Source organism: Zootoca vivipara, chromosome 11, assembly GCF_965207765.1.
Source record: "Zootoca vivipara chromosome 11, rZooViv2.hap1.1, whole genome shotgun sequence".
In the NCBI taxonomy this organism is placed as follows: domain Eukaryota; kingdom Metazoa; phylum Chordata; class Lepidosauria; order Squamata; family Lacertidae; genus Zootoca; species Zootoca vivipara.
The window spans coordinates 11839654-11867599 of record NC_142594.1 but is presented as its reverse complement, the minus strand read 5'-3'; the positions used below and the strand labels follow the sequence as shown (position 1 = coordinate 11867599).

Below are 27946 nucleotides of genomic sequence, written 5' to 3'. Positions count from 1 at the left end.
TAATGGTAACTGTAGTTTAACCTTCACAGAGATCTACATAGCATCTCCTCAAGTATCTCAGAGAACCAAGCTGATTCAGAAATGGCTTGTCCTCCTCCTAACCTAAGTTGAATGAAGTGATGTGTGAAAAATATTTCTGTGATTTACCCCATCTAGCCTACTGTGTTTTCCATTTTATAATCCTTTTTCTGAGCAAAAGCCCCGCATGGTTGTTTTCAATATGTGAGGAGAACCTTTCACCTCCCACCCCCCACCCCAGGCATCTGTGAGGTAATTTGCAAATTAAATGGAATGTTTTGAAGGTGGCGAGCGCCGTAACCCAAACCCATACTGTGTGGTATGTTTCCCCCCCACAAATAATTAAACACAAGATGTTGACAGGTGCAAATAGTTCCCAAAGCCCCTTGGGCCTGTCACAGTGTAATCCTTTGCAACCCTAAATGTTTTTTGACATTAAGACCAGCATGGGGCGAAACCAAACAACCGCATTTCAGATCTTTCCCAGAAATGCTGAGTTGAAAACCAAACAATTATTTGCTGGTTTTTACAGCTTGCTTTCCGCCTCCCTATTTACCTAACTGGCATTCCCACTTCACAAAGTGCCTGTTAATAAGATTAGCAATTAAAAAGCTTGGCTGGCAATTGGCAAGCATGTTCTCTTTGGAGTTGGTTCGAGGCGCTTGCGTGCGTCTCCAGCAGGGCTTGAGGAGCACCTGAAGGAGGGAAGGCAAAGGCACGCTCCGCCGTACGCAGCCCAGCACCACAGAGCAGAAATGGAGAAAGCCCGGCCGTTATGGGACAACCCCTGGCAGTTTGTCTTTGCCTGCATTTCCTATGCAGTGGGACTGGGGAATGTGTGGCGCTTTCCCTATTTATGCCAGATGCACGGAGGAGGTAAGCATGTTCCTTGAGTTCCTGGAGTTTCCTCTGAGCATAGGATCGGCATTCAAGCACCTTGATTTCCGAAGCCGGATTGTCTTTTTCAGAATAGTGTTGGACGCTGGGTAGGATCCCTCAGGTTGAGAAAGAAATGAGATGTTATATTTTAAGGTGGGTAAAGAGCAATAGCCCAAGGTCTCAGCATCCTCTGATGTTCACCAGCTCTCCTTTCCACATGCTCTTTCCTTCCTCAGTTGAGTTCCAGAGTAGGACTTAAAACTGTACGTCTGCAGCCAAGGTTTTGTTCCTTTAAACTTTAACCTGGTGCCTGAGGTATATTATTGTTGTGCTGTCAGTTCTGACAGAGTCTCTCGTGGTAACTGAGGTGAGTTGAACAGCTGCATCCTCCTAAAGTCATGGGTGGTTTTTACGTGCCAGTGGAGAGCCACTTCTCTTTCTTACAGATGCATGTCATTTCATGGGTTCCTAGTGTGGCACATGCGCCCAGAGAGGCCTTCCTTGGCATCTACAGAATCCTGTACCTATCAACTACTCGCCACAGAAATTAGGATTGACAGAAACCCAGGTGGCGCTGTGGGTTAAACCACTGAGCCTAGGGCTTGCTGGTCAGAAGGTCGGTGGTTCAAATCCCTGTGACGGGGTGAGCTCCCGTTGCTTGGTCCCAGCTCCTGCCAACCTAGCAGTTCGAAAGCACGTCAAGGTGCAAGTAGATAAATAGGAACCGCTACAGCGGGAAGGTAAACGGCGTTTCCATGTGCTGCTCTGGTTTGCCAGAAGCGGCTTTGTCATGCTGGCCACATGACCTGGAAGCTGTACGCCGGCTCCCTCGGCCAATAATGCGAGATGAGCGCACATTAGGTCACGACTGGACCTAATAGTCAGGGGTACCTTTACCTTTAGTGTGGCACATGCGCCCAGAGAGGCCTTCCTTGGCATCTACAGAGTCCTGTACCTATCAACTACTTGCCACAGAAATTAGGATTGACAGAAACCCATCTGTTGACGTCAGTATAACAGCTGAGTTTCATCAGAGGAGTGGCAATTTGAGGGGTTGGACCTAGGAGCCCCTTCTCCCCTGACAATTAGACTTGGAAGAAAGTTCTCTTGCCATCCCAGCTATCCTCTCCCAGAAGATCTCGCTCTGTGTCTCCCTCTCAAACACACAACTTGGGGAGGGGAAGCAAAAATAGTTTTTCAAGACTAATTGCAGGTGGTGGTGGTGGTGGGAAGACCTAGAGTGTGGCTGCAATATGTGCAAGGTGCGCTGTGGGTTAAACCACAGAGTCTAGGGCTTGCTGATCAGAAGGTCGGCGGTTCGTATCCCTGCAACGGGGTGAGCTCCCGTTACTCGGTCCCAGCTCCTGCCCACCTAGCAGTTTGAAAGCACATCAAAGTGCAAGTAGATAAATAGGGACCGCTCTGGCGGGAAGGTCAACGGCGTTTCCGTGTGCTGCTCTGGTTCGCCAGAAGCAGCTTTGTCATGCTGGCCACATGACCCAGAAGCTGTCTGCGGACAAACGCCGGCTCCCTCAGCCTATAGAGCAAGATGAGCGCTGCAACCCCAGAGTCGGCCACGACTGGACCTGATGGTCAGGGGCCCCTTTACCTTTACCTTTACCTTTACCTATATGCCTCAAAAAGTTGGCAGTCCCTGACATAGGGAACAAGAAGATACGTTGCAGCAGAATCCCATTATTCATGACGAACAAGGGATGGAAACCAATAGCTCGTTCTATACATGACTAGAGAAAGGCCCTTGAAACTTCTCAAGTGTGGTTCTCATGCCCCTTCTCTGCAGGCCTTTCTGTTCATCCCATTCTGCATCGCTTCCTTCCCCTACAGGCCACCAAATTGTGTCCTGAAGGTTATGAAGGAGAAGGGGCATCGCTGAGCTGTACTGCCTTGGGTTATAACAACAAACAACAACAACAACAACAACAACAACAACAACAACAACAACAATTTATTATTTATACCCCGCCCATCTGGCCGGGTTTCCCCAGCCACTCTGGGCGGCTTCCAACAAAACATTAAAATACAGAAATCCATCAAACATTAAAAGTTTCCCTAAACAGGGCTGCCTTGAGATGCCTTCTAAAGGTCTGGTAATTGTTGTTCTCTTTGACCTCTGGTGGGAGGGCATTCCACAGGGTGGGTGCCACTACCGAGAAGGCCCTCTGCCTGGTTCCCTGTAACTTGGCTTCTCGTAGCGAGGGAACCGCCAGAAGACCCTTGGCGCTGGACCTCTGTGCCCGGGCAGAACGATGGGGGTGGATACGCTCCTTCAGGTTGTGTACAGATGTTCCCAAATGCAGGACTTTTACATAGGATAGAATAGCAGTCAGTCATGCTAACATGGGGGAAACTGGCGCTGAGGGCCAAACCATGTATGGTGATGGTATGAGAGAGCTATGATCAGAGCTTACTTTTTTTTTTTTTTACCTCAAAGTGGGGGGACGGGGACAACCCATTTTCAGTTCAAGGGCAGCATTTCCTTCTGGGAAGACTTCTGGTGGGCCTTCAGAGGCAAAAATGAGCCAAACGATGAATGCAAATTTTGCCTTTGTACAGTAAGGTAGTTCTACACACACTAAGATGCCCCTCTCTGTCCAATGGTATATTCCAGCCAGGCAAAAACACTCAATGAGGATGCAAAGCAGGACCAAATGAAAGGGGACATGGCCCGGGGAGAGTCCTGGCCTGGAGGACACACACACCCCGGTGATATTCCACATCACTGCTTTAAGACATCCATTGAGGTCTCCATTTTTAACCTTTTCACTTGACATTGCTGCTCTGAACTGCCCAATAAGAGCAACAAGCACCTGTATTTTGCCTGTGTTGGTTTCTTCTTTTGGAGTGTGTTGAGTGTGTCTGTATCCTGAGTTTTGATTCTTTCGTCATTGTTGAATTTCGGTGAATATGCCTGTATGCTGGGAACCTTTTAAAAAAAATATCTTTTGATTGAATGCAGACCCTCCAATTGCCCCTGTTTTCCAGGGACAGCCCTGGATTTACAGAAGCCACCCCGGTTTCTGATTTGTTCCCAGAATGCACCACTTTTCCTTAGCATGTCCCTTGTTTGAGCAGAGAAATATTGGAGGGTATGGAGTTATGTGACACACACACACACACACACACACACACACACACACACACACACACACCGAGCCAAGGAGAAATGTAACTATACAACATTTAGAAGACATCTGAAGGCAGCCCTCTATAGGGAAGTTTTTAAAAAATGTTTTATTATGTTTTTATATGTGTTGGAAGCCACCCAGAGTGGCTGGGGCAACCCAGTCAGATGGGCAGGGTATAAATCAGGCATCCCCAAACTTCGGCCCTCCAGATGTTTTGGACTACAATTCCCATCATCCTTGACCACTGGTCCTCTTAGCTAGGGATGATGGGAGTTGTAGGCCAAAACATCTGGAGGGCCGAAGTTTGGGGATGCCTGGTATAAATAGTAAAATTATTATTACGGAATAGGGCATCCCTATTTTCATCGCGGAAATGTTGGGAGGCTATGTGATGATAAGCAAAGCAATGCATCTTCCATCTGCATTCAGGGACAACATTCCCACTGGTATAGATTGCCCTTTAAAAGTGTTGGTGGACTGTGGCATCTTGTGTCAGCTTTGAGTGATTGCTTCATCCACCCTTGTGATCTGGATTGCATCAAGTTATAACATCCCACCAGGATACTTTTGTTTTCCACTGGTGCTGGGGATAAGCCATATCTTCGCTGGGCCAACACAGCCGTCCTGTCCAGCCCAGTACTCCAAGCACACCAGATCACAGCCCTGACCTGCTGAAGCACAGCTTCAAAGGCATCCAACTTGTACTCTGCAAGGAAGAAAAAATACCAAACATGTTGTTGGAGATGTAATACATCCTGCTGTGTGCAAGTCCAAGGGACGAGGGGGAAATTCCGTTCACTTTGGATTTTAATGCAAACCTACATGATTTGCATTTAAACTGTGCATTTTAAAAATTGTATACGTTCGTGAAAATAACATAGCAAATCATTACATTGGGGGGGGGAATTGCTTGCAAATAATTGTGTATCAGGCAAAATTGCATACAAAAGGCTTTGCTAAACTGCTGGTGAGTTTTCATTAGGACTTTGTGGTTGTTGTTTTTAAACGCAAACCCTTGCAGAAATGTGGAGAACGGAGCTTAGAACTGGAAAAATGATAAACCAGGACAGATTTGCCCACCTGAAGGCAGCCCTGTGACACCATACTGAGGTGTCATAACAGCCATTTGTGCTGTACCTTGCCTTACAAAGTCAGGGTGTGGCAATAGTGGAGCAGATCCAGGTGCTCTTGGGGGAAACTGATTTTCTAGATCCATTTCAATCAGGGTTTAGGCCCAGTTTTGGCCCAGAAACTGCTTTGGTCGCCCTGTATAAAGGCCTCTTTCAGGAGATGTGTCCTGAAGGAAAATGTGTCCCTTAATTCTCTGCAACATCTCAGTGGCTTTTGGTACAATCAAGCATGGTATCCTTCTGGAGCAGGTGTCCAAGTGACAGTGGGTGGCACCACTTTGCGGTGGTTCCTGTCCTACTTGGACTGTCATTCCCAGAAGGTGATGCTTGGGGAATACATGAATCCCTCAATGTGGAGTTCTTCAGGGCTCAATTTTAACCCCTATGCTATTTAACATCTACATGAAACCACTGAGGGGGGTCATCTGGAGTTTTGGGGTATGTTGTTAGCAATATGCTGATGACACTCAGCTCTGTTTCTCCTTTACATCTGCAGGTGAGGCAGTGGAAGTGCTGGACCATTGTCTAGCCTCAGTAATGGGTGAGAGCCAACAAACTGAAGCTCAATCCAGATAAGATAAGACCCTGTTAGTGGGTGGTTCCCTAGACCAGATGGGGGGGGGTGACCTGCTCTTGATGGGGTTACATTCCCTCTGAAGGAGCAGGTACACAGTGTGGGGTTACTTCTGGATTCTTTGCTGTTGCTTGAGGCTCATGAGGCCTCAATGGACCAGAGTGCTTTCCATCAACTTCAGTTGGTGGTCCAGGTGCTCCTCTATCTGTACAGGGATAGCCTAACTTCCGTCATCTATGCTCTGGTAACCTCAAGGTTAGATTACTGCAACAGGTGATGTGTGGGGCTGCCTCTGAAGACGGTTCGGAAACTTCAGCTGGTGCAGAATTAAGTGGCCAGGTTGCTCATCAGGGCAAGATGGTTTGAACATATCACACCGATTCTGGCCCAACTGCACTGGCTACCAATTAGTCCTGGGGCCCAATGCCAAGTGCTAGTTTGTACCCATAAAGCCTTAAATGGCTCTGGGCTAAAAGGACCCACAGATGGGGTTGTGTCTCAGTGATAGAGCATCTGTCTTGCATGCAGAACATCCCAGGTTTAATACCTAGGATCACCAGGTAGAATAATAGAATTGTAGTTGGAAGGGACCCCAAGGGTCATTGGTCCAACCTCCTGCAATGCAGGAATCTCAGCTAAAGCATCCACCTCAGATTAAAAACCTCAAAGGCAGGGGAGTCTACCACCTTCTGAGGGAGACCATTCCACTGTCAAACAGCTCTTACTGTCATAAAGTTCTTCCTGGTGTTTAGTTGGGATCTCCTTTCTTGTAATTTGAAGCTGTTGGTCCTAGCAGGAGAAAACAAGCTTGTTCCATCTCCTATTTGACAGCCCTCCAGATATCTGACGATGGCTATCATAACTCCCAGGTAGGGCTGGAAGAAACCTCTGCCTGAAACCCTGGAGCCATTGCCAATCGGGGTTGACCAGTGTTTCCCAAACTTGGGTCTTCAGCTGCTTTTGGACTACAACTCCCATCACCCCTATCTAGCCAGGCCAGTGATCAGGGATGATGGGAATTGTAGTCCAAAAGCAGCTGGAGACCCAAGTTTGGGAAACACTGGTGTAGACTGAACTAAATGGTCTGAATGGGTGTAAAACAGCTTCTGGTCTTTCCTGCCTGAAAGCTTTCCTGACTGGGGCAAACGGCAGCTTCAGCTTCAATTTGCATTGGGAAAGCAGTATGGTGCGAAGGTTAGCCTCCTCTCCTAGCTCAGTGATCCAAGTCCAGATGGCTAGAGGGTCCATGATTTGTTTTTAACAAGAGAGGCTGAGCGTGTAACCCGTCACAGATCTCCAAAGTTTTGAAGCTGATAACCCTCTCCAAACTGTTAGTTCGTTCTTTTAGGGTCCTGCTGTTACAAAAGGGCTCTGCTAAAACGCCGAGACTCTTAGATGCTTGAGAATTCCCCATGCAAGGAGGAAGTTACCTAAGTTTCAAACAAAGGGGCTGTTAATAAAAAGGCACAAGTAGTGCAAATATTAATTCCCTGAAATAAAACGGATTATGGCTGAGCATTCACCTCACTTTCTCCGTCCGCTACTATGCAGATTGCATTCATTTCTAGTGCTCAACAGTCCCCCCCCCCTCTTAAGGAATGTTAATGCTGGAGATTAAACACCAAATAATAGATATTTACAGAAATACTTTTGCCTGCTCTGAAAAGAAAACCGGGGAAACATTTTTATACCACCTCCCACCCAGCAAAAACAACCACAACCCTGTTTTAAATTTGGTCAGACATGGCGACTCGAAGTCAAACACAGAAGTTTGGATTAGAGGTTTTCTGAGAGGTTATGTGGGTGCCACTGTGGTCTAAACCACTGAGCCTGGGGCTTGCCAATCGGAAGGTCGGCAGTTTGAATCCCCGCAACAGGGTGAGCTCCCGTTGCTTGGTCCCAGCTCCTGCCAACCTAGCAGTTCGAAAGCACATCAAAGTGCAAGTAGATAAATAGGTACTGCTCCGGCAGGAAGGTAAACAGCATTTCCGTGTGTTGCTCTGGTTCGCCAGAAGCGGCTTAGTCATGCTTGGCCACATGACCCAGAAGCTGTCTGCAGACAAACACAGACTCCCTTGGCCTATAGACCAAGATGAACGCGCAACCCCAGAGTCATCCGCAACTGGACCTTACGGTCGGGTACCTTTTAACCTTTTTACGCTGCAAGTTAGATGTGCTGTCGGAGTGCTGTTCAAAATGGCATCTCTGGGGTGAGTTCTCCCCATAACATGTAGGAAAGCATACACCTGGTGAGTTTGCCCATCACTTCAGGCAAACCCACCTAATTTATACTTTCCAGAACAATACAATAAGCGAAACACTGCTGGTATTTGCAATGCAGTCCTCCAGCCCAGTAATGTGTACAAAACTGGATATGCTAGGGTGAAGCATGCATATACATGAAACTATGACTGAAAATAATATACAAAAAATGCATTATATTTGGGGGAAATTGCTTTGCCAAAAAAAGTAGTATAGTATATTGGGCAAAATTGCATGTGAACATGAGCCTATCAGGATAAATTTGCACTGACGTGCCATTTAATTCACATCACAAACTGATGTGGGGAATCTGGTTAAATGAATTTAGGACTGGAAACTGAAAATGACAGGCCCATCCCTACAAGTCAGATCCATTGTTTTAAAGGAGAAACTTCCTTTGGAAGTTTTAGTTGACTTCTAAGTGCCACCGTACTCTTGATCTTTTTTTCTCTTCCCTTGGTTACATTTTAATGCTTTTTAAAGCAATTTGTTATCCTTTAACAGTCACTAGTCTGAACTGTGTGAAAGATTTTCCTTAATCACATCTGGAGTACAAGTTAGTTTACAGGAAATGATTCTGGCACTGGCGACCAAAACAGGCTGTGGGAGATATCATCATCGCCTAAACTTTCTGAGGCGCTGTTCAAAATAATAATACTTTTAATAAACAAGCCTTTTCCATAGACTTATAATCTAACAGACACAGTACAAAAGAAAAATGTGACAAGAAAAGAAAAAGCAATTCAGGCACCAATTCTTACATAAACTTATTCGACTTAGGCTACAGTCCTATATCCATTTTCCTGGGAATCAGCCCCATGAAACTCATTAGAGTTTCCTTCTTAGGGAACATGTATCAGATTGCACCCTAATGTTATAATTGCATGGGATCTGAAATATAGTAGGAATTGGAATTTTGTTCATTTGGAGTGTGTGTTACCCTCACACGTTACGTTGCTAGTGCAGCAAAGGTTTGGATGAAATCGCTTCTTTGTATTTCCTCCCATTTATTTTCAGTATTCCTGTGTTCCTCTCTAGATAGTGTGGTAAGACCCTTTGCCTGGGTTTTAAACCAGAAAGCAGTTTATTCTGGAGATGGTGAAAGCATAAGGGAGCTTCTTCTCTTACACTGAAAGTGCAATATATTAGACCTGACCGGTTGTATCGCGAGCACCCCTAATTAAAAGATTTGTGAGCGCATTCCGAAACCCATTTGTTTAATAAATATAACCCTTTTGTTCCTCTTACAGGTGGATTTCTAATCCCCTACCTGATCATGTTAATTGTGGAAGGCATGCCACTATTGTACCTGGAGTTGGCAGTGGGACAGCACATGAGACAAGGGAGCATTGGGGCATGGAAAGCGATAAGTCCTTACCTTTGTGGGGTTGGTGCGTTGTTTTAAAATCTATGCAACTATTTTTCCTATTTCCCTGTCAAATTATTACTGCTTGTTTGATGCGCTACAAAGAGGACCTCTTAATGACATGCACACAACTTGTCAGAAATTTTTAAGAATATTGAGAGACCAGAATTTTTTAAGAATTCTGATCCCCCCCCCAATCTTCTAAATGCACCACCTGTTGGTGCCATATACCCCCTCAGGTGAACAAAAACTAAATATGCATATGATTCTTTCAAAACCATCTATATTTGACATCTCATGCAGTGTTTTAAGCTTCTAAGTCTCTAAAACTGAAAGGCAGAAAAAGTATGTTTGATTCATTTACAGTACAGTGTGTCACAGTCACACCCTGTGTTTGAAACACATGGATTCTCTCAAAGAATCTTGGGAACTGTAGTTTGCCCAGATACCTATCATTCTCAGTACACTTATCAAACTACAGTTCCCATGATTCTTTGGGTGAAGTCATGTGCTTTGAATGTAATTCATATGTTTGCTGTGCATGTGACCACTACTGCACCTAAGACCCTTTTACATGTTTCATCATCAAGTAAAAACACCAAATGCGAAACTGAACCAAGAATGATAAGCGGTCCTTCTGTGTGGGTGCGAGGCCTGGAGTATTTGCTCTACTATTCCCCTGTCCCCCAAAAGAGTGAGCGTCTTGCCCTTTTCACCTTCCCCATCCTAATCTTTTCTGGAGGGGAGAAGGAATAGAGCTTCCCACTTCTGGAAATCTCAAGGTGTGAATCTTCCATTCTTACAAATTTCAGAAACAGGCAGCCCATTTTAGATAGCTGTGATCCTTTTCTATGTTTTTAAAGGCATATAATAATTGCAATCCAAATACCAAGAGAGAACAAACTGGCAGCCTTTGCAACGATGCCATTTTGTAATTTTTGGCATGCCAACTTGAAATCAGGAATCTGAATTGGGCCAGGAACAAATTGAAAGCTAATACAGGCACATCCACCATCAACTCATCAATCAAGTAGTACAAATTTACAAGTATGCTTTGACTTGCTGGCAAAAAAAAAACCTGTACAGGTGTGTATAGCCAGCAGCAATATATAGGGTAATAAGTTTTACAAGTGGAACTGCAACAGAATGTTGCAGCATGGAGTGCCGTTCCAAACTCTCCCTACCCCCATTTCCTATTCCCCTCCTAAAGCAAGTCCTCAATGGTCTGATGCAGTGTTTGGCAGCTTCCTGTGTTCCTAAATCTCCATGTTCTCTTGTGTATGGATGGCACAGTTTTGGCTAGATAAGCAACAGCACCTACAGCCCAAACCAGGCATAGGCAAACTTGGCCCTCCAGATGTCTTGGGACTACAACTCCCATCATCCCTGACCACTGGTCCTGAACTAGGGATGATGGGAGTTGTAGTCCCAAAACACCTGGAGGGCCATTTTTGCCTATGCCTGGCCTAAACACTGGAACTAAAGAGAATGGGAGGCAGGAACCAAAGTGTCAAAAGCTGTACTCTCCACTCTTAGTCCTACCTCAGGTAAACCTAATACCCTCCAAGTATCTCAATTTTCCAGGGGCAGTCCCAGAATTACAGATGCCATCACAGTTTCTTACTGGATCCTGAAATGTCCCCGTTTTTCTATTTCCTGCCCTTGGAGGACAATTTAAAGTGGGGTGTGTAGGTGCAAAATCGGAATCCTGTTTATACTGGAAATAAAATACCTGCACCAAATGAAGGAAATGGTGAAGCTGGCCTACGAAGCTCTCCCTATAATTTTGAAGGAAAACGTCACCAATCCACTTTAAATTCTTTAAGTGCAATGCTTCCGCAGTCACCCATTTCTTAGGAAATGTGTGTGGATTGTTTATTCCTTTATTGTAAATGGAGCCTGACACTGTCTACTGAGAAGTAAGTCCCACTGTATTCAATGGAGCTTACTCCCAGGTAACTGGGTCAAGACTGTGCGGCCTCACACTGCAATCCTAAGGATTTTTACTCAGGACTAAATCCCACTGAGTTGGCGGTTTGAATCCCCGCAATGGGGTGAGCTCCCGTTGCTCGGTCCCTGCTCCTGCCAACCTAGCAGTTCGAAAGCACGTCAAAAGTACAGTAGATAAATAGGTGCAGCTACAGCGGGAAGGTAAACGCCGTTTCCGTGTGCTGCTCTGGTTCGCCAGAAACGGCTTTGTCATGCTGGCCACATGACCTGAAACTGTACGCCGGCTCCCTCGGCCAATAGAGAGAGATGAGCACCGCAACCCCAGAGTCAGTCATGACTGGACCTAATGGTCAGGGGTCCCTTTACCTTTATGTTCCTGAGCATTCTTCCAGATATAATAGGATGTCCCTATTTTCATCGGATAAATGTTGGAGAGTAAAATTTAAAGCTAGACATGGTTATGTGAGGACATAGTATGATATGTGTGGATGTTCCTTGAGCTACTTAATTAGTTGGTTCTGATGGGGAAAGCTATAGCTCTCTTTTTTCCTTTTATTTTTAGGAATTGCCAGTGTTGTCGTTTCATTTTTCCTCTCTATGTACTACAACGTTATAAACGCCTGGGCATTCTGGTACCTCTTCCATTCATTTCAGGTCGGTAAGAAAATGCTTCCAGCAGTTGAGTGCCGCACACAATCGTTTCCCTTCCTTCCAGGATTGCAAAAATTCAGCCAATCTGTCTGGCAGCTGTCGTTGCAGAAGCCTTCTCTGGTGAAATGTTGGCTGAAAACAAAACCCGTTTTATGATCAGCAGGGCAGAATATTGATGCTGCATCTTGTAAAAGCTGTTCTAATTGGGGGCAATCATGGAATTAAAGTGTTCTCAGATTATTTATCCCGGAATCACACATTGGATTTTGCTCGTATGACAAAGGAGCACATTTTATGATGTTCCTGAGGCAGTCTAGTTGCGCAGTGTCACTGAACTTGGGAATTTCATTGTACAATAATGTACAACAGCAGTGTCCAAGCCAGCAGTCGATTTGCATTTGACATTGGTGCTTCAATCACCCCACCCTGCAGCAGAGGCATCTATTGACACCTAGAAGACATATGAGTTGATGTAATACTTTTACAATTTGCTCTGTGTACCAGAATTGCTTAGCAGTAATACAGTGGTACCTTGGTTCCCAAACTTAATCTGTTTTAGAAGACTGTTCCAAAACCAAAGCAATCTAAAACCAAGGCGTGCTTTCCCATAGAAAGTAATGCAAAATGGATTGATCCGTTCCAGACTTTTAAAAACAACCCCTAAAACAGCAAATTAACATGAATTTTATTATCTAACGAGGCCACTGATCCATAAAATGAAAGCAATAATCAATGTACTGTACTATAAAATGAATAAGACAGTATTGTAGGTGATAAAAACATATTTTTAAAAAAACTTTCTTACGTGCATTTCTGCAGTCAAACAATCAGTCAATTAGTAGCTGAACTGGGTTCCACACAGTCACAAAAACAAACTCATAAGCCACAGTCACAAAAGCAAAGCCACAGTCACAAGTCAGTCCCATAAAACGAAGAACTAGTTGCAGTCGAAAAAGCGAAAAAGCCACACACACAAAAATGCAAAAAATAGCAAAAACAAAACCTCCAAATATCACCTCTGTCTTGCGTGGGTGCTCGGGACTCCACAGCCAGGGCCGTCTCAAGCCAGTCGGGCGCCGTGGTGCCGTGGCGCGGAGATCGCTCCAGCGCCCCCACCCTGGTGGGTGGGCGCAGCGCGCAGCATGGCTTCCGCACGGCTTTGCCGCGCAGCGCCCTCCTACCGACCCACCGCCCTGCGCCACCGAGACTACCCCTAGAGCCGGGCCTGTCCACAGCCGACACTCAACAGGAAGCCTCTGATTAGCAGTGGGGGACTCAATTTACAAATGGAACACACTTGACAGGAAGCAGAACATGTTATAATAATTTAATAATAATTTATTATTTATACCCCACCCATCTGGCTGAGTTTCCCCAGCCACTCTGGACGGCTTCCAACAGGACATTAAAATACAATAATCTATTAAACATTAAAAGCTTCCATAAACAGGGCTGCCTTCAGACGTCTTCTAAAAGTCTGGTAGTTGTTTTTCTCTTTGACATCTGGTGAGAAGGCATTCCACAGGGTGGGTGCCACTACTGAAAAGGCCCTTTGCCAGGTGCCCTGTAACTTGGCTTCTCGCAGGGAGGGAACCACCAGAAGACCCTCGGTGCTGGACCTCAGTGTCTGGGCAGAACGGTGGGGGTGGAGACGCTCCTTCAGGTATACTGGACCGAGGCCGTTTAGGGCTTTAAAGGTCAGCACCAACACTTTGAATTGTGCTTGGAAACATTCTGCTTCCAAGGCAAAGTTCACAAACCGGAACACCTACTTCTGGGTGTGCAGCTTTCTATTTCCAAGTTGTTCATAAAATAAGCTGTTCTAAAACCAAGGTACCACTGTATGGGAAATAGGAATACATTGCCAGTCAGCTTGACCCCAGAGTTAAAGTAAAGGAGGTGGTTATTTTTTGAAGATGTGGTTTCGTATGAAAATAAGAATCGGAAAGAGCTGAAGATTTCAAAGAGCTGATTAGGCCGCTGTCTATTTGAACCAGCTGCACGTTACTTTGCTTTCCGTTTAATTAAGAAGGCTATTTTACCTGAAAAACTGACCTTTTCCTAAACCATCAGAAGTTGATCTAGTATTGAATGCCATCTTACCCATGCTATAGTTCCAATGCTATTAGAACATATTATAAAACACGTTGCTCATCCTGTCTTTCATAATTAGATTTGAAAACTGCCCTGCAGGAAGATTGCTCGATGAGAAAGAGATTTATGGTTTAATAAATCTCACAATAACCTCACATTGATGTGGAGCATTGCACACAGTTCTATGTCACCTTAACCCACAGACAGGGAAACTGTTGCCCTTCAGAAGTTGTTGGACTACAGTTCCCATAATCCCTGATTGCTGGCCATGCAGGATGGGAACTTTAGTCCAGCACCACCTTGAGGGCAATGGCTTCCCCATTGGTGACCTGACCTTGTCACGATCTGACTCATGGTACTTGGGAAATTCAATGTACCGAATAATGTCTGCTTCATATCCAAAGGATCCTTTGCCGTGGGCAAACTGTCCACTCAATCTTAACCACACGGATTACGTGGAAGAGTGTGAGAAGGCAACACCCACGCAGTATTTTTGGTACCGAAAGACCCTCAACATTTCTCCGTCCATCGAAGAAAATGGGAACATCCAGTGGGAGCAAGCAGCCTGTCTGGTCCTGGCTTGGCTGGTGGTCTATCTGTGTATTCTAAGAGGAACAGAACACACAGGCAAGGTAGGAGGATTATTGCGGCTATTCTTGAAGAAATAAGCTTTACTGAGTAAAAAGTGACAGAAGGGAAGCATCTCTAAAAAACTTTTCTTTGGGTTTAATTCTCAGATGAAAAAAACATGGCTTTTCAACTGGCGAGATGTGACTCTGTATGAGTATACGGGGCAACTATTTGTGTACCGTACATGGATACGCAGATTGTGCGCTTGTCGAATGCAACGTGAGCACCCCTAAAGTCTAAAGCTCAAGTGTGTCACACAGCTCTACTAAATGAAGCCTTTCGTTGTTCATTTGCAGGTTGTTTACGTGACGGCTACTCTGCCGTATGTAGTCCTCATCATATACTTAATCAGAGGCTTAACTCTCCATGGAGCTGCGAATGGGCTGACCTACATGTTTACACCCAAGGTACCTATGCCCGAAATGGCTATAGACAAATGCTTATACAAACTGAGGCAGGTTCTTCCCAAATGTGTATTTTCATCATGGAAGCTTAGGCCAACAAAGAGCCCAAATTCAACAGTGTACATGTGAATATGATCTGGGTCTCCAGCTGTTTTTGGACTACAACGCTGTCATCCTAAACTAGCAGGACCAGTGGTCAGGGATGATGGGAATTGTAGTCCCAAAACAGCTGGAGACCCAAGTTTGGGGAAACCCTGATCTGTACGGAACACAAGCTACATAGTAATACAGGCAACTCCATTTTTATCTATATTGTATTGTATTGTGTTATTATAATAATTAAATTCTGTTACTCCAGATACATGAGACATTTGAAATCCACTGGAGATTATAATTTTGTGTTACACTTTGAAATATAATCCTCTTGGAAGATAAATGTGCACAGGGAATATTATGCAGCCGGTAGCACGACACATAACCTCTCATTGGTGTAAGTCAGGCAGCTCTGCTGGCATGAAAATTAGAATCAGAGTAACATTACAAAAGATTATACAGCATGGAGATCCAATGTGGTGTCCTCCAGATGTCCTGGGACTAAAACTCCTCTACCTCTCTGAGAGCTAAAGTCCTACATCTCCTGGAAAATATAACATTGCCTCTATGACAACTGAGTTGTATTAAATATTATTGGTTGGTAATGGCAGAAGCGAAAGGGTCCTCAGGAAAGTTTACAGATCTGGAATGGTTACTGCTCACCATGCTCAGATATCTGGGACCCGCCTAATTATACTGGTCCTATGGCTGCAATGTGACACTTACTTTGAAGTAAGTCCCATTGATCCCAACATACCAACATGCCTTATGTTTTAAAAAAACAAACTGGATCTTTCATTTTTCCTGCTCATAAACCATCTCTGCTTTTCTGCTTAAAACCAAATTAAAATGACATTGTTTGTTTCATCACTGTGTTTTTATAATTTGCTTATGAAATAGAAATAATAGGAAAAGGTGTGAAAATAAAGAGGGAGAAAGATTAACACCAATTAATGCTGCTGGGACAAATTTGAGCAACCATTCCCATTCAGATTGTTCCATTGTAAGCTTGTATTTCATTAGATTCCTTCCCCATTTTCTTCTGTATGTTGGCTGTAATGGTTCTCTTTTTACTTCAGACGGAGTTAAACACATTTTAGCAATTGGTTTTCCTTGGCTCATTTGCAGCAAACATTTTCAATTGGACTTTTGAGATGTGGTGCTCCGTACTTTGTAAATGGTTGTTCGGCTATGTGCCTTGGCTGGAAACACTGAGAAAATTGAAGGCGTGTCTGATTCACCAGAGGTGTTGCCAGATCATAACACATACATAAAAGTAACAGGATATAACTGGATAGGATGGAAAGCTTTCTTTCTCCGTTCCACAACCATTAAAATGGGTATCATAATGTTTCATCTTACAGGCATGTTAGTAAGAATAAAATTCTAAAAATGCTACACGGTTCACCTTCTTGGTTTATGACTTGCAGCTAGAGCAACTAGCAAATCCAAAAACCTGGATTAATGCAGCTACTCAGATATTTTTCTCCCTTGGACTTGGTTTTGGCAGCTTGATAGCATTTGCCAGCTACAATGATCCAAAAAACAACTGTGAACGACATGCCATCATCGTTTCATTGATAAACAGCACCACCTCGATATTTGCCAGCATTGTGACTTTCTCCATTTATGGCTTTAAGGCAACTTTCAACTATGAAAACTGCATGAGCAAGTAAGTGCGGCATCTAATTCAATTACCTTTTCTTTGTAACTGAAAATGCATTGTAGTCAACACAATTTTTGTTTTTATTTTTACTCCAGGATTTTCTTTTTAACTGTTACTAGTCATGACTGGCATTCATCTGAAATCTTTTTATGTGAATAGGCTCATCCCATGTGATTTTTGAGTTTTGTCTGCCTGGGGGTGATGGGAGAGCCCTTGGATGGTTCAGGATCCCATGCAGAAGATCTTTCAGTTACACTGTTTAGTAAATGTTACAGTAATGGTGCTAACAGAAACAATTGCCTGCTTACACTACTCAGTTGAAAATTGCTTTACAATTTATTGCTCTTAGTTCAAATCTGGTCCCTTGTCTTTAAAATGAATTTAAGAAGTATCTGGTTTCAACTTCTTCAAATTTTGTGTTTCTTAAAATGCACTCTCATTATTTTTTAAAAAGATTTCCCCCCCCCCCATCTGCCAGAAATTACAATTTGAAAATATTTATGTGTTGTTGCTGTTCAAAATATTGTTGCTTTATTTAAAATAATTGTATTTCAATCTATTGTGCAGGGTGATATTGATGCTGACAAATTTTTTCGACCTGGAAGAAGGATCATTAACAATGGAAAACCTTGAAGATATGAAGCATTTCCTAGCATCCACTCACCCCAGTGAATATGCAGAACTGTTGCCGCAGATTAAGAACTGCAGTTTGGAAGCAGAATTAGACACAGTGAGCTGCAACTTTTTTAAAAATAGTTTGACTCGGCACACATTTTGAGAACTGAGGGACACAATGAAAGAACCTTGTGGTCAGTGCTTCAATGGTGTAGTGGTTAGTGTGGAACCAGGTCTGGACAGGAGTCTGGAGTTCAAATCCTCACTTAGGCAAAATGTTCATTGGGTGACCTGTCACTTTCAGGGTAGCCTGCTTCACAAAGTGGAACATACATGCCACCTTGAGGCGTTTGGAGGAAAGGGAAGATGCAAATGTAGCAAATAAAAATGAATACCTAGGAAATCTAGGTATGCCTTCTTTCATTCTGTGGAAGAAAGGCAGGACATAAATATTACACACACACAGCGCCTCTGGTGAAAATTGTATATGGCATACACCACTTAATTTTGCTGCCTTTTGAAGCAATAGCTTAAAAATCTGCCTATAGATTATTCCACATATGGCAACCTGGGACCTAGCTTCAGCAAATGTTCCTACAGCTGCCATTGCGACTGCTGACTGCAGAAGTGCCAAGCCATTTTTGTTTAGCAACAACCTACACAGCTATTTTGCTTGCATGTCATAATGTTCAATGGCCTGTTGAATGACAATGCAAGGGAGTCATCCAACACTTAGTGGCAACTCAGTTCTATAGAAATCAATGGTTAACAAGGTATGTGTTGTATGCCTAAGTAGTTAAGTTTGACTGATTGAAGTTGGGGCCACCAAATTTGCACTGGAATGTGTCATTATCAGAGTTGTACATATGGAAGGAAGCTGATGCTCCGCATTTAGAACTTTAGAGCGAATGACAAGCTTGGAAGTGAATTGGAAGCTATTGTAACTGAAACAAGTGTGGTGATATGACACAAAATCTCCCCGACTGGGATGGATAGCTGGATCTCTCTCAATGCGATAACAATCTGTCTACTCCTGTACCTACTATCCGCATAGCCAGAGCTTCAGATATCTTGATTTGCGATGAACTTGTGTACAAGCCATTGATGGGAATGGCGGAAAGCAGTGGTTGACACAGCAAGGAATTGCATGCATGACGCCCCCTTTTTGTGTGAACCATTTGTTTTCTGCATAGCAATGCATTCTCCGCAAGTCTGGTCATTTTCTGTTTTCTCTCTCCAACAGGCTGTTCAGGGTACCGGACTGGCATTCATAGTGTATTCTGAAGCAATAAAGAACATGGAAGTCTCACAGCTGTACTCAGTGCTGTATTTCTTTATGTTGCTGATGTTGGGAATAGGCAGCATGCTGGGGAACACGGCAGCCATTCTTACTCCTTTGACTGACAGCAAGTTCATTACCTCCCATGTGCCTAGAGAGATGATATCAGGTGATTACCACTTAAGTGCACCCAATGGACTTCAAGGGAGAGTCAACCAAGGTGTAGGAAAGGTAAATCTGCAGTTGCAAAAGAACAATGTTCCTTTGCAGCTATGGCTTTACCTTTGGCACCTTCCCGTTGTGCTTTCAGAAGGGATTGGGAGTGCCCAAGTACAGTGTATCAGATTCCCTTCCAAAGCAGCGAAAGATGCTGAAATTCATACTGTACACAGCTTGAATCTGAAGACTAGCATGTGCCTGACACGGTAGTAGAAATGGCCACTTGGTCCCAATGATGGAATGTAAAATTAGGCCTATGAACAAGCAACTTTCCACCACTGTGCTGCAGTAAAGCCAACCTAAAATTAGTTGACCTCAAAAGGCACAAATCCATGCCTTATTTAATTTACAGCTTAAACTCAAACTACCTTTTTCTTACAGGAGGTGTATGCATTATCAACTTTTTAGTTGGCCTAGCATTCACCTTGGAAGCTGGCAACTACTGGTTTGATATCTTCAACGATTACGCAGCTACACTCTCCTTGCTACTTATAGTACTGGTGGAAACCATGGCTGTCTGTTACGTATATGGACTCAGAAGGTAAGAACTTGGGAACATCCTATCACATTTTATTGTCATAACTTATCCAGTAGATTCAGCAGCTATTACCTCAAACTTGTGCAACACTTTCTGCACACCAGAACCATATTCCTTCTACGCTATTTCAACAATCTTAACCACAGAACTTATTTTCCTTGGCAGTTACAATTTCGATCCAAAACAATGTATTGTTAAAAAAACGAACTAACCAATTGTGTGCTTTTCTTTCTTTGATAGATTTTCTAAAGACCTTTCTGTGATGAGCGGACATAAACCAAGCTGGTACTGGAAGATTATGTGGGCTTTCGTTAGTCCTGTGTTGATTGTAAGCCTCTTTATATTTTACATCACAGACTACATCAGAACAGGGACATTGCAATACCAAGCCTGGGATGCAACAGAGGTATTTTACTCATTGCAATTTTTTCCTTACCCACTGGTAGCTGGAAGTACGGGTAGGAGGAAGGCATTCATAATTAGTAACTTTAAAAATACCAACTGCTGCATTTAACTATGTTTAGGGTATAAATTTCATGGCAAATGTTAAATAATCAGAATTCCAAAAAAGGTTTCTTACGGTATTAACAAGGTTCAGAAAACTACCCTTTATAATAGGTCTCAATAGGCTTTAGTCGTGTTAAGTTTTAATCACTCTATTAGACCTACAGTATGAGTATGAGATACATGCTGAATACTTGTCAAGTTAAATAATCACAATCTTCTACATAAAGCACTGCTCTAGCTATCTTTAGACCATACTGAAGCTGTTTTCATGTCCTCTTGCAGAAAAGATGTATTAGCAGCCAGGGTTCTGGAATGGCTTACACCACAGCCACTTTGAGGAGCATTAATAAAAACAGCTCCAGTAAGCTTCAAAGCAGCTTAGGGTGTAGAATAAAATACAATTTGAAGGCTCCCCCTGCTGAAACAATTCACAGCATACATATGTTCAGGTTCAATGATTACAATTCAAACTCCACCTGAGGTTTTACAAAACGAGGAAAGCTATAATTTGACAGAGCTGGTTTGCATCTCATTGGCTTAATCATGAACATGAGATCCTCTGCACGACTTTCCTTCCTCCCATGTGATTCAAACAAGCCATGCTATGGTTTGTCAGGTTATCCAAACCTGGATCAGGGTTCGTTTCTTTCAATGAAAAATCAGTACTGGTTAGGAAGAAAAAACAAGCCATACTTGTTGTCTGAGCTGTCTCTGGGAGGGGGAAGGAGAGAAGATGCAATAAGACCTGCACAGCATGGGCAAGAAGACATGTTCAGGACCGAACCATAGTTTAAGACAAACTTAGTTTTCATGAGATATGAACCAAATCAAAGTTTGAAGTTAAAATGTAATTTGTTACATCCCTACAGAAATGTAATTTTAGGTTTTCAAATTTTAAAAAATCAGAACACAGCTGTAGATACGAAACTTATGTTACAGAAGTATTAGCTGTTGGCATGTTGCATATTTAGAGAACAGTGGTCAGATGAAACTTTACATGCCCTCTGCTCACTTAAAGGCCTTGCTGTACATAGCCCAGGCATCCCCAAACTCGGCCCTCCAGATGTTTTGGGACTACAATCCCCATCATCCCTGACCACTGGCCCTGTTTGCTAGGGTTGATGGGAGTTGTAGTCCCAAAACATCTGTAGGGCCGAGTTTGGGGATGCCTGGCTCAAACCTATGTGTCAAAGCAGTCACTTAAATATGCTAGTTATGAGAAACTAGCATTTGGGGAATGTGTTGCAATTTTAAGTATTTCTGCTAGGAAGCATCAAAGATGAGATACTCACTGTGAAAGCTCTGAAAAAAAGTGCCTCCCACCAATCCTAAATTTGCACAGTAGCACACATCGGCATTAATGGACTTTTGTATTACATCTGGTCATCTCTCTCTTGCAGGGTCAGCTGGTTACAAAAGATTACCCAAGTGGTGCCCTAGCAGTTATTGGGCTGCTTGTTGCCGCCTCCACTTTGTGCATACCACTGGGAGCATTAGTAACTTTTATAATTAAAAGAACAAATCCTTAGTTCTGGACTTGTGAGAACTTCATCAACAGCTGCAACTTTTGCAAACCAACCTTGACAACTAGAACAGCAATAACCTGCAACGATTAACAAGCACACAGAATTTTACTACTGTCTTACCAACGAATGGTCAAGAGAACTGTCCTATAGCAGATGGAAGATTTAAAATTGTCTCTTGAGGGGTACGAACGCAACATGATGGCTCACAAACACCTTGGACTGTGCACAGTATATATTGGTCAACTCCCTCTGCCTTCTTCTGAACAATCTTCACTTTAATAGAAGTGTATTCCTACTGCATCTGAAGTACAGGAAGAAAGGCTTGCACTGCAAAAAAGCTGCAACGTGCACAAATAAGTTTTCCATGTATAATGCAGTTTGACCATGTTATTTGTATTATTCATGGGATCTATATTTTAGTAGGTGCTTGGAGGCTTCTTTAGAAGCGATATAAGCTCAGTAATCAGCTAGCAATGTTTATATGCAATGTAAAGAGCAGTTTCCAAGATGAATCACTCAAATGAATTTCCCCACTTTTCTAGAGGTGCCTTAAAGGAGAGGGGGTTTGGGCTGTTAAAAGTAAGAGCTACGCTGGACCTGTTGCACGAGCTGGGGAACTCAAGACTCGACATTTTAGTTATATCAAGGTAATGTGTGCATTAAAGTTCTTGGTAGCACATAGTGCCACATTATTCAATATTTTTAACATTACCACATGATAAACATGAGTGCAGACAAGCCACAAAAGATTTAAAAAGTCAGGTGTTCTTTTTACTGAATTTCTGTTCCTGAACCATGATCAAGTGTTGACAAAGTTTTAATCTCTAAAAGAGTAAAAGCTGAACATTTTTTTTTTAATGAAAGTGGATATTCTCAGGCTTTTAACAAATGCTTGTAGGTTACGCATCGATCATGTATGTATTATCAGTAAGGCTGAAAAAGTACTTCAAATATTGGTGTGAAATTTAGAAGTTCCCGGAAGTTATAGGTTTTTCCATCAGTAATGCAGTTTCACTTTCTATGCCAAACTCCTTTCAATTAAATTCACCAATGTATGTAAATGCTGATTTAATATTTAACAGCCTACATCCATTATTCCAGGCAAAAACTTAAAAGAAATATACTCAAAATATTAGTTGAAACTGAAGGTGTACGTAATTTCAAGCAATGTTGAAAACACAAACAAATGCAAGGTCTTTTGTCAGAACAGAATATGTGGCAGGAATAAGGGCTACACCACAATGAGCACATGCCATATTTTTGTAGGAATTTTGAATAAATTTTAGTATATACCAATTTAAGGAAGTTAAAGTTTGGGTTGAACAGTACTAGAGGTTACAAAGGCATGTATAATCAAAATTCCAATAAGATTGAAGTATGTAACTTGACCTTAACTGACACAACATTCTCCACATTTGTTTATTAAAAATGGACAATGAAACAAAACCTGTACAAAAAATATCCAAAGTTGCCCGACATTTTCAGTGACTATAAAGAAATTATCGTCTTGGACCTCCTCTCCCCCTGCCACGTGCTCTGCCTCTCCCACGTCCTCTCCCACGTCCTCTCCCTGCAACTGAACACAAACACAAAAAACTTCCTTCAAAAACTTGGAAAAGCAGTATAAATGTTACACCAGATTTTAGATGCAAAACACCTATCATTTTAACATTTTGTTTTAACTTTTTATTGAAGTAATCTTAGTAATTTGGTTACAAAATGGTATACAGCTACTGTTCTGTTTCCCACTTGGGATAACAAATCAATTTATTAAATAACTCAAAAAGATGTGTTACGTGTTGTGAGCACCATTACAAGTAGGTAGGTGCTGCTGTTTTTGTCAAAGCCCAAATAAATACGTTAAGCAGGAATAAAGTCTGTAAACTCCACATCTCCTTTTGGGGACAAGGATAGATTCCAGAACAGATTAGTTCCTCCAATAGATTTCATTGTTTTAAGAGCAACAGAATTAAGAATTTTGCCCACAGGAAACTGGTGGCTTCAGAGTGTAACATGAACAACTTTATTGTTCAACATGAACATTTTCATATCCCTTCCTACCAAATATATTTAAACCTGGCAATATGAAATGGGTAACACTGGATTTGTTGGTGCCACAAAGGTTCAGGGTTAGATCCAGTAATATGCTTGTCTTACAAGGCTTTCCTGGCTCCCTCCTGCACAACCAACCACTGCCTCCCCTCCAAAAGCCCCTCATGAGAATTCATATTGCAATTAAGTATGATTGAGGGCAAACTGAAGTGCTCATGTATACATAGCAAATACATTCTTGGTGGTTTGAAATCAAATCACTAACCTGCTTCCCTTTTCTTGGATTTGACTTTTGGTTCAACATCCACCAGCAAGGTATCCAGAGGCAAACTATCTGGCAGAATGAAATACCTAATATTGTTGCCTCGAATACTTAACGTCTCCAGCTGGACAGGTTCTCTGTTCTTCAGAGTCATCTTTACAGCTTTAAGATGTGTATTCATACTAACATCCACTCCTGAAACATAAAGAACAGAAAGCTTCCTCTACACTGTTTTCAAAGAGACTTATATTAATAATTACCATATTTTTCTGTGTATAAGACTAGGGTTTTTCCTTTAAAATGTCAAAAATTAGGGGGTGTCTTATACATGGGGCCATCTCCCCCCATTTTCATAAACTGTGCCCATCCAAAATAGGGGGTGTCTTATACATGGGGGTGTCTTATAGACTGAAAAATACGGTACATAGTTTCTAAATGGAGAGTAGTATAAGGTTTGCATTTGCCATGCCGTCTAAGAGAGATTAAATGCTTTACAGTGGGAAAGCAAAATCAATGTCCTACATGTGTAGTCATCATAGCACAGCTGTAGAAAAAGTGCTACTCAAAACCAGAAGAAAAATACACTTCCTAAAAAGCTAATTATATTTAAATCATTTTATCTGCATTGCCCAGACCTTCGGACCCTTTTACCGTGTTTCTCATATTATAAGACACGTCTTATATTTATTTTTTCCTCAAAAAAAACCACTATGGCTTATTTTCAAGGGATGTCTTATTTTTTTCCTCCTCCTCCTGCCGCGGCCGGCATTGCTGCTGCGCCTATCACTGTCTTATTTTCGGGGTATGGCTTATATTCCTTGAATGCTTAAAAATCCTGCTATGGCTTATTTTATGGGTATGTCTTAAAATATGAGAAACAGGGTAGTATTCAGTCACAGTGCAGAGGCAATTCACTATTACCTCTGCATACTGCAGATATAACTTCGATATAACTAATGTATGCACTCATAGTTCAAAGCATTATCCCTCTCCCTTATTCTGGTGATATAAATGAAGACGTCAGTATATACAGACAGATGTCACCTAGGCAAGTTACACTGTTTGCACAAACAAGTTGTAAGTCATTAAACAACCACCTCTCACCCCCATCACTTAGCTCTATTTAACATCAGCTATGCAACCATTATAGCAGAGCAAAAAATGCATACTCTGAGAGCCAGTGTGATATACGGTAGTTTCAATGCACTGGATTTCAATAAGGAAAAACCTCCCCCTCTGTTGTGCTATGAAACTCAGTGGAGTAGCCTTCATTAACCTAACCTGATTCACAGATTTTGGGGAAGAAGATGGGATGGTGCACCTAGGCATATCTGAATTTCTTGAGAAAGGTGGACTGTTCAAACATTTAAATGAAAGACTAGAAGAACTGCCTAATGTTTCACAAAAGGAATTTAGCATTTAAGATATCCCAAATCCCATACCTGTGATAGTTCCATGTACTTGGGTCCCATTCTTCAGTTCTATGGTTACAGTTTCATGACTAAGTTTCATTAGAAACCTGCAATACATAAATGAAACAATAACATTTCCAGCTCAATGCGCTGGTACTTACAAGTGCTAAAATTATAGAGACCTTTGTCTGCTACATTTAAAAAATGCACAATTATTTCTGGACCACCCCACAAGCCAATGGATAACTTAACGACAGGCAAGCATATTGGTCCCAATGAGATCTATCTGTGGAAATTAAGGATTCTCCAGTCCAGCAAGTATGATTAAGTGGATATGGTTTAAAAAAGGAGAGGCAGCTGTGGAAGTTTGAGAGCACACAGTATCTAAACTCCCATATCCAGTGCTGACTCCATAGTACGGGAGTACATAGTACATAGTACATAATTGGGACGACTGTTTTGATATCCATGTTTCAAGGGGCCCTGCATAGGGTCAGGGCAATGCACTGCACACCTGTCGCTGGTTTACTTTTGTTTTCTGGCTGGTAATGCAGAGGCAGCAGTGGCACTCGCTCCCCCTTGCTCTCAAGAATAACTTCATTCAGAATGTCTTGCCCTGAAAAAGGACTCACTTGGAGAGAAAGTCGCAACAAAACAATTTTAATTAAAGAGGGGTGTGCCATTAAGAGGAGGGGCAGAAGCAGGTGCTCTGGAGAGCCCTGCAACAAGTGCAATTTGCCCTGGGGCCCCACCCTCCCCTATGGACCCCTATGGACAGCCTGGCCCACTCTCCACTAGTCCATCAACTGGCCTTTCTCCAAACGTACCCTCATAAAGAAGCCTAGAAGAAAAGTTACAAGCAGGATGGCCTTTCTCGCAGTGCCCCCACTTATGGAATATTCACCCTGGAAAGGCTTACCTCAGCTCCTATCAGCACCAGGCAGGGATTTAATATTCTCCCAGGCCTTTAAAAATACATATTTTGTTATCAACAGCATTTTATTACAGTCTCTGCAAAACTACAGCAACCTGGCCAGTTTTGGCTTATCATTAGCAGGTTCCCCCTTCGCACCTGAAACCATGCCAGATCGTTTTGCAAATGGGCTAGCCATTTTACTGCTGCCCAGAGAACAATTTTTATTAGGCAACTTGTCGATTATTGATTATTATTTACTAAATTTGTACAGTGCCCTTCATCCATGTCTCATGAAGGTTCATAACCTAAAACTACAAAGGGGGAAGGAAGCACTGCAAATTTTCATTTATTCATTTGGGGGTAGGGGTCCCACCTTTCAAAAATAACTCAATCCCAACCCCACCTCCAGACCCTCCAATTGCCCCAATTTTCCAGGGACAGTCCTGGATTTACAGAAGCCATCCTGGTTTCTGATTTGATCTCGGAATGTCCCACTTTTCCTGAGGACACTTTGATCGAAGGAATGTTGGAGGGTATGGAGTTATGTGACTCCTGTCCTGAATCAAGGAGATAAGTAACTAAATAACCTTTAGAATACATTTGAGGACAACTCTGTATAGATAAGTTTTTTTTATGTCTAACTCTTTATTATGGTTCCCGCCCCCTACATTTTGGAAGCCACCCAGAGCAGCTGGGGCAACTCAGTCAGATCGGCGGGATATAAGTAATAAAATTATTTCTATTATTATTATTATTATTATTATTATGGAACAGAATGTCCCTATTTTCATGGGATAAATATTGAAGGGCATGGAGTTGTGCATCCCCCAAGCCAAGGAAACAAGAAGCTAAACAACCTTCAGAAGACATCCCTGTATAGGTAAGGTGTTTTTTATAGATAATGTAATGTTTTTTGTCATCGTCCCCCCTACATTCTGGAAACATCCCAGAATGGCTAGGGAAACTGCAAGTCAGATGGGTGGGGTATAAATAATGAAATTATTATTATTATTACAGAATAGGACGTCCCAGATTGGTATGTGGACTGGAGCATAATTGATATTTATAAGATTTTGGAACACAGAAACAAAGAAAATAATCAAAGCGTTAATTCCAGTACGTGGGGGGGCACCTTAATTGTTTAATTTGCCATCTCAATGATTGATATTAATTGTATTATGATTTGGCATTGTTATGACGAGGCTATTATTGGATTGTTGTAATTGAAAACTAATGAAAGTTATTATTTTAAAAAAGGAATAGGACGTCCCTATGTTTATCGGGTTAGTGTTGGAGGCTATGCACCTCACCCCTAAATAAAAAACAAAGCAAGCAAGCAACACCCCACCGTCCACACCTGCTATATGACAAAGGCCAGAGGCGGGAAAATGCGCGGGGGGGGGGAGGAACCGTCGCGTGAGATGGTGCTGCGTGGAGGCGGGGGCGCAGCAGCGGCAGCGGGGCGCAAAGGTGCTTGGGAGGAACGCGCCGCGCGAGCTACGACGCGCCCAGGCCCTAGCAGCGTCTGCCCAACGTCTTTTCCCGCTCCTTCCCTCCCCGGCCACGCGCTCGCTCTTTTACCTCACGAGCTTCATGGCGGCAAAGGCGTCGGGCGCGAACCTGAGGCCGCAGCTTCCCCCGGGGCGTAGGCGAGAAGGAGAGGGGGTGCGGAAGAGAACCGAGCGCGGAGGAGGAGCAGGGGCAGGCAGCCGAAAACTAGGCCGCTCCCGACGACGCTGCCGAAGAGAACCCCTCAG

The 27946-nt window shown here is 42.9% G+C and overlaps 2 protein-coding genes across 2 annotated transcripts; one reads left to right on the top strand and one right to left on the bottom strand.

Annotated features, from left to right (window-relative positions):
• Window positions 1–635: 635 nt before the first annotated feature.
• On the top strand, window positions 636–23335 carry SLC6A20 (solute carrier family 6 member 20). The gene is made up of 11 exons (XM_035129486.3): window positions 636–894; window positions 9260–9400; window positions 11888–11979; window positions 14475–14702; window positions 14997–15107; window positions 16628–16869; window positions 17431–17593; window positions 18722–18926; window positions 19358–19517; window positions 19755–19920; window positions 21422–23335. The coding sequence occupies exons 1-11, from the start codon at window positions 774–776 to the stop codon at window positions 21548–21550; spliced, it is 1758 nt and encodes a 585-aa protein (XP_034985377.1). The 5' UTR covers window positions 636–773; the 3' UTR covers window positions 21551–23335.
• On the bottom strand, window positions 22953–27946 carry SNRPD1 (small nuclear ribonucleoprotein D1 polypeptide). The gene is made up of 4 exons (XM_035129487.3): window positions 27771–27946; window positions 25304–25380; window positions 23865–24056; window positions 22953–23123 (listed from the first exon to the last, which is right to left on the bottom strand). The coding sequence occupies exons 1-4, from the start codon at window positions 27782–27784 to the stop codon at window positions 23047–23049; spliced, it is 360 nt and encodes a 119-aa protein (XP_034985378.1). The 5' UTR covers window positions 27785–27946; the 3' UTR covers window positions 22953–23046.

Bases quoted from the DNA above. Each gene is read 5' to 3' on its own strand.
- SNRPD1 (XM_035129487.3), bottom strand. The intron at 24,057-25,303 runs GTATGGGATTTG...TTTATGTTTCAG, and splicing joins AGTACATGGAACTATCACAG to GAGTGGATGTTAGTATGAAT. The intron at 23,124-23,864 runs GTTAGTGATTTG...GTTTGTGTTCAG, and splicing joins ATCCAAGAAAAGGGAAGCAG to TTGCAGGGAGAGGACGTGGG.
- SLC6A20 (XM_035129486.3), top strand. From the start codon at position 774: ATGGAGAAAGCCCGGCCGTTATGGGACAACCCCTGGCAGTTTGTCTTT. The intron at 11,980-14,474 runs GTCGGTAAGAAA...TCATATCCAAAG, and splicing joins ACCTCTTCCATTCATTTCAG to GATCCTTTGCCGTGGGCAAA. The intron at 17,594-18,721 runs GTGAGCTGCAAC...TCTCTCCAACAG, and splicing joins TGGAAGCAGAATTAGACACA to GCTGTTCAGGGTACCGGACT.